This window comes from Myiozetetes cayanensis, unplaced genomic scaffold (assembly GCF_022539395.1).
Source record: "Myiozetetes cayanensis isolate MyiCay16 unplaced genomic scaffold, myiCay2020 scf16, whole genome shotgun sequence".
NCBI classification, from domain to species: Eukaryota; Metazoa; Chordata; class Aves; order Passeriformes; family Tyrannidae; genus Myiozetetes; species Myiozetetes cayanensis.
Window position 1 is genome coordinate 9,528,079 of NW_026087270.1, and position 13,365 is coordinate 9,541,443.

At 42.1% G+C, this 13,365-nt stretch overlaps 2 protein-coding genes across 2 annotated transcripts in view; one reads left to right on the forward strand and one right to left on the reverse strand.

Annotated features, from left to right (window-relative positions):
* On the forward strand, positions 1–5,202 carry GABARAPL2 (GABA type A receptor associated protein like 2). The gene is made up of 4 exons (XM_050311129.1): positions 1–159; positions 470–525; positions 2,429–2,601; positions 4,622–5,202. The coding sequence occupies exons 1-4, from the start codon at positions 126–128 to the stop codon at positions 4,710–4,712; spliced, it is 354 nt and encodes a 117-aa protein (XP_050167086.1). The 5' UTR covers positions 1–125; the 3' UTR covers positions 4,713–5,202.
* Positions 3,021–13,365, reverse strand: part of ADAT1 (adenosine deaminase tRNA specific 1) — a 26,569-nt gene continuing 16,224 nt past the window's right edge. Inside the window, exons 9-10 of the mRNA XM_050311127.1 lie at positions 10,131–11,597; positions 3,021–4,340 (exon numbers count right to left, since the gene is read on the reverse strand). Of these exons, the coding sequence (XP_050167084.1) occupies positions 11,465–11,597 (133 nt within the window). The 3' untranslated portion in view covers positions 3,021–4,340; positions 10,131–11,464. The remainder of the gene's footprint in view (positions 4,341–10,130; positions 11,598–13,365) is intronic.

Sequence of the window (13,365 nt, forward strand, 5' to 3'; positions counted from 1 at the left end):
TCCCGCCTGTCGAGGCTCGGCTGTTGTTGTTGTGACAGGGATCGTGACAGCGACAGGCCCGGCACGAGCCCCCGCCCCCCGCACTCGGGCCTCGCCGCCGGCTCCGCTTCCCGCCCGCCCGCACCATGAAGTGGATGTTCAAGGAGGACCACGCGCTGGGTAAGGGTGGGCCCGGGCCGGGCGCTGCCCGGCGGCGGCCCCGCCGCCCTCGGTCAGCTGTGTCGCCATCTGCCCCGGTCGGCTCCCCCAGCCTCTCGCCTGTGGGCGGGGAGCCGCTTGCGGCCCTCGCCGAAGGGCGGTGTGATGCCATGCCCGGGGACGGCCTCGCCGAACAGCTGGAGATCTCTCGGAGGGTGGGGAGGTGGCCGCGATCCTCGCAGGCTCTCGGCCCTGCGGGCGCTGCCCTCTCGGCCTAGGACGCCGGCAGTGCTGTTACGATGCAGTGACTAATCGCGAGTTTTGTTCACAGAGCACAGATGTGTCGAGTCGGCAAAAATCCGAGCCAAATACCCCGACCGTGTCCCGGTGAGTAACCGAGCCAGCTTCCTCAGAGTACTTAGAGGCAAAGGTGGATAAGGTGTTTCCATTCTTCACACTCTTTGATCAGTCTCTACTAAGTAAATTCATGTTCCTTCTTGTATCCTTAGGTGTTTTAAAGAAGCCCCAAACACATCTAACTAATCCAGTGTTCCCTTCTCTTCCCCAGTGCCTATTGACAAATAAGCAAGAGTGCCTAACTTTATAAACACTTTTTGGGTATTTTTATGATTTATTAGTGTCTTGGTTTCTTCTAATGGCAATTATATCCCAGCAAACATCTTCATTATCTTGAGGATTCATTCTGGGCCTGATCCTAGGAAAGATTATGAGTTCTTTAAACCTTAACAATCTGTCCTGGATATATGAGTTGGATGGTATTCCCTCATGTATTGCATGCCTATAACCAATCATCACGGTGAATCTCCTCATGCAAACCCTGTTGTTTGAAGAGCCAGTTCAAGTGGTGAGCCCTCCTTTCTGCATTAATACCTACCAATCTGCTAAATAGTGAATGACCTCTCTTCTTCACTGCCACAATCCCTTTAATCATGTTTCAGTCTGTGAAATGACCACACTTCACATCCTTATGTAACAGCTAGCAACATGTCCACATTCTCAACTTACTTGCTTGTGTGTAAAATGTCCCACATCCCATCTGACCATGTGCCAGTTAGTGCTACTCCTGCCTCACCTTTTGGTAAACAACTTCTCCATTAGCACAGCCCAGAGGAGAATCTTCCCACTGCCTTTCTCTGCTGCTCAGTTGCACCTAGTTGTCACAACATTTTCTCCAGCTGCACTCTGGCAAGCTGATGTGATCCTTGACATTTTCTCTTGCCCAGCTGTCCCCTCATACATGGACTGCAGCATCCTTAATGACCACACATCTCCACAGACACCCATTCGTCCACTTCAAGAATATCCTTCTTAACTATAGGGGAAAAAAGACACAGAAACTCCCGGTGTGAGACAGAATTACATGCTGCTGTATCAGGAATGGACAACAAGGTGTACATAGATACAGGAATTGAATCTCAAATTGCAGTGTAGTGCTTTGTCTGGACAGGTCCATGTTTTCTGCTTGATGATTCAGATTGAGCCACGTGCCTTTCATAAAATAGTTGGTACCAGTTTAACAGCCAAAAGTGTTTTTCAAACAGTGTTTTAAGGGGAACACAGAGCTAAGGAATGGAGACACTGGAACATCCTGTAAAACTGATTTCCCCACCTGCTGCATTTTTCCTTCAAGAACTAGCCTGTGTGGAGCAATAAGCATCAGGTCTTTTCCACAAGTAGTGCTTAATTCTCCTTTCCCCTGTACGTTTTGTTTAGTTTTGTTTCTTTTTGTTTCATTTTGCTTGTGGCCATCTTGCTCTTTCCTTCCTGTAATCTATTTCTGATTTCCTAAGGTATGATGAAAGATGTTCTAATGTCAGTTCAGCATAATACAAAGGTGGTCTCACCAGTACCAGTACTTTACCTAAGGCAGCCCAGGACACCATTAGCCTTATTTGCTGCCAGGGCCCATGGCTGGCTTATTTTCAACTTTGGGTCCACATTGCAGTGATATCATATCATCACTGTACAAAGTTAAATGACGTGTACTTCCCTATCACGGGTTTCTTTTGGGCATAATGCAGCTTTTTACCTCATGATTGTCAGCCTCAGATATAGGAAGTTTTGAGCCATTGTGTGTATGAATGTAGGTTTTGGTGTAGCTGTAAAATCAAGTTTTACAGTGCTGAGCCAGTTCTACCTCTCATTTGGTTGCAGTCAAGAAACCTTTTTGTTCCTCCCCTCTGCTCACTGTTGCAAGCCCCTGCCAGCAAGAGATTTACCCAGGCTGTCTGTTCATACCAATCCTGACCTTCACACCTTCACTTCACAGGTCATAGTGGAGAAGGTCTCCGGATCTCAGATTGTTGATATTGACAAGAGGAAGTACTTAGTTCCATCTGACATCACCGTGGCCCAGTTCATGTGGATCATCAGGAAGAGGATTCAACTGCCATCTGAGAAAGCAATATTCCTCTTTGTAGACAAGACTGTCCCACAATCCAGGTGAGAGGATATTCACTTGGTATTCAGAACCATTTCAGCAAGCCTGTGCATATCAGAGAGTCAGTAACACCATTCTTTGAGGCTCATTCGGTGGTTTTAGGAGGTGTTTGGTTACATCTTTATCTCACTGTGAAAGGGTTTTTTCCTCATGAGTTTGATAAACATTTTTTGAGCCAGGCTTAAAGGAAAAGTGACTGAAAACTATATTATAACTTACTTCCATGGCAAAAGGGTGAGCTTTGCAGTTATGATATCCTTGGTTGAGTGCATGAACACATACATCATTAATCTTAAAAAAATAATTATTCTCAACGTAACAGAAAAGATGCATATTAAATATTTAATAGCAAATGTCATAAATTATTCTAAAAAACCCAATAACCTGTCAGTTTACAAAGAAATTATGATGTTACAGACTATTTGCTGTTACTTTTTTTTTAATTTACTTATTATCATCTATAAACAAAACAACACACAATTGCTATAGAAAGGTTTTTCACGTTGCTTTTATATAGGAGTAAGTTTCACTGTTGTCTGCTACATACAGAATATAGCAGAAGCAGCTACTACAACTGCTTTGTATTCGAGATTTTTTAATAACATTTGAAGAAATAGTACAGTCATGCTGTTACGTGGCTTAGATGTAATATTATTACTTACTTGTTGTAACAGTAACAGTCCCTCCAGGTAACCTGTCCAGACTCAGGAACATTTTTTATTTACACTGTGATGCACAGTAGGGAGAACCATGAGAACCATCTTTTTCTACTTGTTTTCTTTTAAGAGTAATAGGAATGCCTATGTCATCTTCATAACAGGACTGTAGAACAGCTAGGAACAGGACAGACAGACACACTGTCTCATGTCACATGTTCACGATGAGGTGTCACATCTTAACTGGAAAAACAGGGCCTTGAACCTTCAGTATTAATGTAAAAATGATAACTTCTTAACAGATAAAATATCCTGTTAATGGCTCTGCTCATCTCATAGGCTGAGTTTATTACATAAACTGGATGAGGAGAGGAGGATGTCAAGGGTTAGTGATCTATCTGCTACTCACCAGTTTTCTTCCACTTCAAGCGCTGCTTCCAAATCCTCCCAGCTCCTCTCTTGGGTAGAACGACACGGTCATTTTCCCTGTCACTCCCATCCAGTCTCCATCTTTCCGTTTGTGAGCCTTTTCCCAGTCTTGGAAAGCTGGAGAAAGGTGAGCTGAGGAGGAACCATTTGTGCACCTGACTGATGTCAACTGCCTGTTCCATCTGTAGGTCAATGGTTGGAGCAGTTGTACTTGCCAAGTAATTGCTTAGGTTTCTTTTTGTTTTCAAAATACAGACATTGCCCTAAAGACCACAGCTGCTTAGACTGTGAAGGGCCACATGCCTATTAAGTTTAAGAAATTTTTTATTTGATCAAACGTTCAAAACCTCAGCCACAGAAAAAGCACTAGTTTCCAACTAAATTGTAATGTATTGCCCACATATTTTTGTACCAGCACTATTTGAAGTCATCACTTTATGCCAATATAGAGAACAAAGCTTTTGCCTCCCAAAACAACTTGGACCTCAAAGAAATGGTCCAAAAAAGAGCCTGACTGAACATTCACAACTATACCAGGTGGAGGGAGGAATGAGGTTGCTCACACAAGAAACAGGATATTAACACAGCTGCATTCAAGGTACTATCAGGCCATTGGTCCTGGTATTAGTCACAGCATCTGATGCATGATTCAGAACCTGAAATACAGTAATACAGTCAGTAATTTATTTCCTATTAAATGGAAACGTTGTGACAAATGCTTTTGTGAAGAATTATCAAAAACTTACTCTGCAGAGAGCCCAGGATCATTTTGCTAACTCAGGAGTCGACTGCTTTTCATATATCCTCGTTGTTGCATTTTAATTTATATACAGATTTATAAGTTTTAGCTTTTATTACTCCTTGTTTATGCAAGGAGTGTTAATATTTGCAACTGTCATGAGCCAAGCAAATCATTTCTCTTTTTTTCCCCTTCAAGCTTAACTATGGGACAGCTTTATGAGAAGGAAAAGGATGAGGATGGATTCTTATATGTTGCCTACAGTGGAGAGAACACATTTGGTTTCTGAATGGTGGGTCTTGGATACTATACCATCCTGCTGTGTATCTTGTAAATAGCTGATCATTTTCTGTTCGGATGTCCACAGAAGTTCCTTCTATATACATGCATTTGTAACTGGATTTATTTCTTAATATATTGATAGATCTTGTTTTATTAGACTGTTAAATTATAAAAAAAAGTTTTGTTGGTTTTGTGCATTTTTGGTTTTTTCTCATGGCTGTGAATTCCCAGAGCCTCACTTCTTTGGAGGATACATTTGATGACATTGATAAAATAATAAAGCAAAGTAGTTGGGCTACTAAAACATGAAGAGAAGAACACACATTTATTCTGTTTTGAGGTGTTAGTTTAAGAAAAATAAAACCAATAAATTAGTATTGGGAACACTGGATTTGCTAGCTTCTAAGCAGGAGCAAGATGCTGATCGTGTTGAATTGAGCCAGTATGTTCCTCTTTCTCAATTAACAAACAAGTACAATAAAAATTCCTGTCACAAACAGGCAGTGCTGTCATTTCTTTACCCTAATTTTGGCCAGAAAGTTACACATCACATTTACTAGATGCTATACAGCTGCTTATATTACTTAGTAGACACTGTACAGCTTCTCAAACTTTAGCATGGCTGATGATGCAAGGAAGAAACAAGGAGCTCTCTGTGGGTTCCAAAACCAAGAGCTTCTGATCTACTGGATCTCATCAGGAAAAGAGCTGTGCTGGCCCACAGGCTGTCAATGGATGAGTAAATACCATGGACTTTGGAGAACAGGACCCAGGTGTCAGAAGCACAGCATGTAAGGAAAGGGCACCTAGGAGAAGGAATTATACAAATAGGAGACCCAGAGAGCTGAAGAAGTGGAAGGTATAATTCTTACATGAGTTATTGCAGAGCAAGAAATAATTGCAAAGGTGTTCAGATTAAAACAGCTGCATGAGCAGCTCTTAAAAAAAAAAAAAAAAAAAACCAAAACCTAAAACACCCCCTCACCCTAAAAAGTAGTTGCATTACAGGCAGTTATACACATCCTTTCCAATCACAACTCTGTAGATATTGTAAGGACGTTACAGAACCCAGTATGGGAAAGAACAGCTTCCCTGTACAGCTGACTGGTCTGGGGACACACCTCAGGGAGGGGACACCATTCAGAGGGACTGGAGAAGCTCAAGAAGTGCACCCATGTGAACCTCATGAAGTTCAACAAGTGCAAGGTGCTGCAGCTGGGCCAGGCCAACCCCCAGGATCAGTAGAGGCTGGGACCGAACGGAATGAGAGCAACCCTGAGAAGGACTTCAGGATACTGGAGGATGAGAAACTGGACATGAGCTGGCAATCTGCACTCACAGGTCAGAAAAACCAACCGCGTCCTGGGCTGCATCGAAAAAAGCATGGCCAGCAGGGTAAGGGAGGGGATTCTGTCCCTCTCCTCTGCTCTGGTGAGACTGAAGCACAGCTCAGGCTCCTCAGCACAGGAAAGACACAGTCCTGTTGGAGCAGGTCCAGAGGAGGTCACAAAAATTACCGAGGGCTGGAACAACTCTCCTATGAAGACAGGCTGAGAGAGCTGAAGATGCCCAGAGAAGGCTCCAGAGAGACCTTATTGCAGCTTTTCAGTACTTAAAAGAGGGCCTGTAAGAAAGATGGGGCAGACATTTTAATGGTTTTAAACTATGAGGGTAGGCTCTGACTAGATTTAAGGAAGAAATTTTTTTTTTTTTATGAGGATGATTAAAAAACTGAACAGGGTGCCCAGGGAGGTTCTAAATGCGCCCTTCCTGGAAACATTGAAGGTCAGACTGAACAAGGCTCTGAGCACCCTGTTCTAGTGGAAGGTGTCCCTGCTTACTGCAGGAGGGTTGGACCTTTGGAGGTCCTAACTATCCAAACCACTCTATGATTCTGCTTTGATGAGACAGACAGAATTAGAATGCTGCATGCACAATAAAGAATTCAGATCAGTTCCTCCAGTTTATTGAGCCCTGTTGCCAAAGCACGAACACAGTGCAGCAAAAGTGAAGAGCCTTAGTCAGAAACCCAAATCTTCTCTTCAAATGGGCTTAGCAAAGTTACACAGCTACTTCTACTTACAGGCAAAGAAGCAAACCTGTGGATCACCCAGGAGAGGAGGGTGGAAAAACCACCTCATTGACCCAGTTGCACAGTACTGAAGTTCATGCCTTTCTATTAAAGGATACCACTGGCTTGGAAAAGTAGCATCACTCTGACCTTCCTAAGCCAGCAAGGAAACACCAAATACAGTTTACATTCCTAATAGAAGTTTTACTTCATTTTCACACTACGTGGTGCATAAAAATTTAATTTTTAAAATGTTTCCAGTTACAGCGGGAATTTTATCCCTTTCCAAAATTAAATTCATACTAACCTGAAGTTCCATGAAGACACATCATGCCTAGAATTATGTTTGGCTCTGCAGTCATTCACAAGTATTGGCAGAAATACTGCAAAATGTGAAGGTAGGAGCCTCTGAAACGTTCACACTACTCTACTATTGAGGCTTGTCACAGTAACTGTGCTCCATGTGCTGACTGCATCAGAAAATGCTCTGTTGGTCTCAGTAAGCCTTTCATTATTCACAATAGCACTGCACTGTATAGCACTGCTTTAGTAAACATTCCGTCACTGCTTCCATCCTGAATTCCTTCTCAGCCCCCTTCCAGGCATTAATGTTTACTCTTAACAGAATTTTTGATTCAGAATGAAGAAAAGTGATTTCATCTGTCTTTTTTATTTTTTATTACCTTTTATTACTGGAAAGTGTTGTTTCCTTTAAGCTGAAACATCACAGTTTTTCTATACTTATCAAGTAGTCTTTTTTCTTATCTGTTAACACATCACTTAAAACTGCTAGATAAAGGTAATTACATGCTAGCAAATAGGTACATCTAAAAGCAAGGGAAGATGTTACGATCGAGGTGACTTTTGGATTACCCTTCATAATCCTCTTAGAGCACCATGTAACTGTTCTCTTTAATATCTCTGTATTTGTTTAGATTTAGGAGCCCAGATATGCAAGTATTTCTAAAGAATGCAAGGATTAATGTTCTACAGTAGTAACTCTACTTTTCCTCTGCAGATGCACTTAAAATGGCAATAAAACATCAAGAGATTTCCTTTTGAAATGCATAGATGAAACACATCCCTTTAGAAAGTACAGTCACTCCTGTAAAATTATTAAAAGCATTTGGGTCCCATATGATCTTCACTTGCTGTTAACCCTTTAGGACTGGGAAGGCATTTCAGTTGATACACTGAATAGAAAATGAAGAAATACCTCGTTACTACTACACAGCAGCACTTCTGTATCACCTATCTTTAAGCTAAATTGAAATGTCACCTCCAATATAACTAGACTAGTACTGGACTAATTTAGTATTCAGTAAATATTTAGTATTCTGACCAATTAGATGGTCTTTTCTCAAAAATTATCTTGCTTCTACCTGTAAATCATTGCTGCAACCCACTTATGGCATTATCAGATACTATGAGAGAAAGAACACTTTTCTTTCCTCCTTACCAACAGAATTCTCCTGCCCTCAGCAGCACAGCCTGAGCTCTTCCTTTCCTCTAGGGCTTACTGGATTTATTGCAAAGCTCATTTAACTCCTAGTGAAAGGCTACACCTTGCTTCAGACTCCTGGTTTTTCTACAAATACAGTAATTTAAATAGTCTTCAATTTACTCTGAATGTACTGAGATCAGTAAGCCTTCCAGCCTGTGTAAGATGAGCAGTGGAAGCATGCTGTGAAGATCAAAAATCTTGCTTTTTCAAAGTTAGTGGGATGATAGCACCTTGTCTCATGGAACTGCAGCCTCCAGGTCAAACAGACTGGTTACTGCTACCCTGGGACAAAACCACTTGTTTCTATGCTCTGGTGTTGACTTCCTTAAGGATGAGCAGGGAGTCTGCCCTGCCTTCTGAGAACAGAATGATGTCTGCAATAGTGAAGCTGTTAAAGAACATCCCACTCAATGATTGCAGTTTCTTTGGCAATCAGGGACCATTGGTCCCCATGCTAGTTTGGGAAAGTCAAGGACCTATCTGGGTAGTACAAATATGCTCTGCACAGCATTTTACACATCCCATGGGAGTCTTGGCACCCTCCCATGCTCTGCTGCTCCCACTACCAGCTGTTTGGTTACCTTCATTAACCATGAACTGTGGGCACTTCATTCCTGCTGCTTCCCTCCCCCAGCTCTGCTCCCCTGTGGCAGGGTCTGCACTCTGCTGTCCTCCCTGTGCCTTGCCTGTCCCTGCTTCTCAGCCTCTCAGCTATCCCAGCACAGAGGAGTGATACAAGCTTGGAACACATCAACTGGTACTTTCCAGGAGCAATTCTTCCAAAGATCTGCTGACAATGATCAAAGTGTAGTTCATTACCTCTTACAAAATCAGAGACTGTGGTTTAAAAATCAGAAGGGAAAGATGCAAAGATAGGAGAGGACAGTTTCACGGTACTGCCTACAGCATTTCCTGACATTTTTTAATTAAACAGATGCAGCATTTAAATACTTATTTTCCATCATAGAAATGCCACCCAGTTGAGTATAAGATCCTCCACAGGCTTAGTCTTTTAAATGTTGTTTTGTTTTAGCTCCTTCCCTCTCTTTTATATTCATTGACATGCTCTAGCTTAAATACGTCCTCGACCCCACCCAAAAAGTGAGGTTAATATCAGTATTCAGCACCTCAAAAACTGCTTTTAAACCTGACAAGTAACAGAAAAATGGCAGTCTATAGCTCAAATTTTAGAAAAGAGTTATAAGAATTTAAATCATATAACTGCTCATCTGAAAACCAGTCTGATGCCAGGACTACAGAACGAGCCTTATGCAACCCATTTTAATATTGCAGCTGAATAGGAAATGGGAACATTCCAGTCTGGTCAGCAGGTTCACTACAGACATTGCTGATTAACAAAGGGAGACGAGGTATGGTAAGTTAATAGTTTCTCCAAGAAAAGGAAAGGACAAAGGTAAATTTCAGGAACCTGGAAATTTACTGGTAGCTCCTTAGGTACACTACAGTACTCAGCCTTTGAAATGCTATTTGCTCATCTACAGTAACTGCTACCATTTATCTTCAGCAGTTCACCCTGTAGCCCATGTGCAATGGCATCTGGCCATTTTTTATCCTCTGAGACTTATGCAAGTCACCCATCTCCATAATCCCCTGCCCTCTACAAACACACACAATGACTCCCCCCTCACCAGTACAACTGGTCTTTCTGCATGTTAGTGCTGCATTTGAGAGGACAGGCTTATACACACAGAATTCAAGTTATTTGCTATTTCTTCAACAAGTGAGACAGAACTATACTTATCTGACACGTCAATGTAAGTGCTAAGTAAAAGGATTTACTGTAATCAATTCTCAGAATGTAATGTGATGTATACTGTTTGGTCCCATACCTAGCTCAGTAGGTTGACAGCAGAGGCTGTCTGGAGAACTGCTGTGCCCATTTTTCAAATCCAAAACTGTAATACACCGAAGAGCAGAAAATTCAAATCACTGAAGAATTCCTGAGTTCTAAATTATCCACTTCTTTCATCCTGCCATTGCCTTGTTCAAATCTTTCATGATTTCTGGTTCACGAGAGAAAAAATACAAAAGGGGAGTGTGCTCAGTAGCAGTTACACAGTCCTGAACTTGCTCAGAAGGCAATAACTGGGACAGAAAGTTTAGGGAGGATTATCCTCTGCTTCCCCCACAACTGCTTGCAGTGTTGATGGTTTTGCCATGTAGATGTTAGCTGGTAATAAAGCATGATGACAAGAGACTGCAAGACACATGCCAGAGACTACTTTCACTCCCCCCAAAGCATCTCCACCTTTGCCAGGCTATTAATGAACACTTGCCAGGGAACAGTGACATAAATGGCTAAGGCATTTCTGCTTTTAATTAACCATCTCCCACGGGGGGATAAAGGGGATGCACAGTGCTTGAAACACTGAAAAGCAGGTAAATGTTGAACCACATAATTCAGGAGATTTCTTTCCTTCCTACAGAAGCAAAGCAGTTGGAGGGTTATCTGTCCAAGTCCTGAAATTAAGAGAGATGCACAGGATATCACAAGTGGTACTATTTGACACAGACTCCTCCCCACTGCTCTTTTACTTCTGCTGTGGCTATAGCTGTGGCTATATTTAGTAAACAGCACTATATATGACGGATTACCAGAAAAAATGACATTTTAACAGAACAAGTATTTCCAGTTAGAAGCAATGGGGCTGGGGGACATGGAAAATTCTTCCAGGCACCAGACAGGGAGAGCCAAGAGTTATAAAAATATTACTTACTATACATTAGCGTTGTCCCAGCAACAGAAAAACAACCATAACATTATGAGGAGTGGAAGAAAAAAGCAGCACTAAAATTTTACAATGACAGGCTTTCTTCCATAGCACTGCTTCACTTTCAGGTGACATTACATTCACTGCAACAATTATGGCAGACTGATCATATCCTCATATAACAGAGGGCAGCATATCCCTGCTTCCTTTCTTTTGGAGGCATATTGTTTCATGCAGCTTAGAACTTTAAGTCAGCAATGATCCTTTTCTGCATTTTAATAAAAAGGGCGCTTCAACACAACTAAAATAAAGGCTTCTCTAGATTTCTTTCCTTTTCACTCCTGTCTCTTTACAGCACATGAACTGAGGACATCTTTTCCTGGACCTTGAACTGCAGAGGTATCTGCTGTGGACCAGAGCTTATTGCTGGATTTACATAGCCACATGGATTCTCATGTGAAGTGCAAGTATTCCTTGGCATTCTTGACCCAACCCAGCAGGGCTTGGCTACGCAGCACTTTCCAGGCTTCTTGATAATTTAATGCAGCTTCCTTGTAGTCCCAGTAGGTTTTTAGAGTCTTCATCCTGACAGAAAATGCACAAAAATGAAAACAATTCTGTGATCCTATTGAATGTGATGTCACAGAATGAAAAAAACAATCAAACGTCTCAGAACATGATGATGCCCTGTGAGCTCTTTCATGCTAAGAGGTGAAATCCTCTTCTAGGGAGACTTGGAGAGGTCCAGGCCCTAAAGCCAGACATTGTCAGCAGTCTTACAAAAGGAAGCAAAACAACTCTTCTACCATGCTTCATACACACTCTCCAGCAATAGAAGTGTTTAATTGTGTGACCACAGGCTACAGAAAATTTCCATGATAGCAAAGAATGCTGAAGCAAAGCTGAAAAGGTGGCTAGAGGTGCTTTGAGTTGGGTAGAAGCAGCCTTAGCTTGCTAGAATAGAAATATGCTTGCTGGCTGGAAGGGAAAGGGACAGAACAAACAGGTCAGTTCTTTTCCAACACAAAATTAATGGGAAAGAGTGAAACAAAGGAGAAAATAATTTTTTTCTTTCCCTAAAGCTAAAGAGACTCAGTGGTTTTGGTGCTCTGTTCCCCTTCCTCAAGCAGCACCTACTCCCCACCGTCTCAGCAGAACTATTGGTTCTCAGAACTCTGCTGAGTACATTAAGCCATTGATTTTCAAAACAGGGAAATTCAGGTCTAGAGTATCTGACAACAAGTGTCTCTAAGACAATTTCATCAAGATGTTTTTCCTTTCCTTGCATTCCTTTCTCAGCTTCTTTCATCTCCCTTTGCCAAAAAGTCTGTCAGCCACATGTGCTGTGCAATGTTTTTACACGTTAAACCCAATACGAAGGAAAGATGACAGGCAACGTGACCTTCACCAAGAAACAGGAAGGGCCAAACTACTACAGGAACCCTAATCTAAAAAGTCTGAGAACCACTGCACTAACTTCTAGAACAGGCTTTAATGCTCCAAGGCAATAATGATCACCCTTCACCCCCAAAAACAACCCCTCCATAACTGCAGACCATCAGAAGCTGTGTTTCAGGCATTGAGCATTCTGCTATAAATTTATTTCTAGAACACTGTGACATGCATAGCAAGCCATATTATCTATCCTGCAGACTTTATGTTCTGAATGTGTGAGAGTGGTGAGCCTGTCTATGCCTCTGCTGAACATGGGAGATGTCTTCCCCTTAAAAAACCTGCCCTGCACTCTCATCACAGCTAATTCATTCTGCTTTCTCTACCTCTTCCACATTAATCATAGTCTGTGAAACTAACTCTGAGCTCCTCTGCAAAGTTCCATGGAAGGGCCCCCTGCAACTCTCCCCCACCTGGGCAGTGGAACAGTCACAGAACCCCATAATCTGTAGTGGATCATGGTTTAGGAGCATCACTGAACAGGCAAAAGGCCAGCAACTATCTGCATAAGCAGCATTCAGGAAACAACCCAGTCCAAGAGGGATCAAAGTCAACCCTCCAGAACTGGTTCCAAAACCCTGGCATAGGCAAGCTGTTTCTCTTCCAAGTACTGTAACATGTGCCTCAAACAGAGTACAAACCACCTGCACCTTCACCTCCATTTCATCTATTTTTCATTTCTTCCTTGCTAAATGGTGCTCTTTTTTCCTGAATCTGCTGTCAAATCAGCAGCTCTGACTCATATCTATCAGTCTGACCCAATTTAACCAAAACACATATGGGATTTTTCTAACCTACATTATTCCAACAGACCTTTGTTTGGAAACTCTTACAGCAGATAGTAAAAAGATAGCTAGATCAAAAGCAGGGTAGACAGGAGCAAGATTTTCACCACACTGTA

What these genes read in the sequence shown, in the direction of transcription:
- GABARAPL2 (XM_050311129.1), top strand. Translation starts at nt 126, where the DNA reads ATGAAGTGGATGTTCAAGGAGGACCACGCGCTGG. An exon ending in CAAGGAGGACCACGCGCTGG is followed by an intron (nt 160 to 469) that starts GTAAGGGTGGGC and finishes TTTTGTTCACAG; the next exon opens with AGCACAGATGTGTCGAGTCG. An exon ending in AATACCCCGACCGTGTCCCG is followed by an intron (nt 526 to 2,428) that starts GTGAGTAACCGA and finishes TTCACTTCACAG; the next exon opens with GTCATAGTGGAGAAGGTCTC.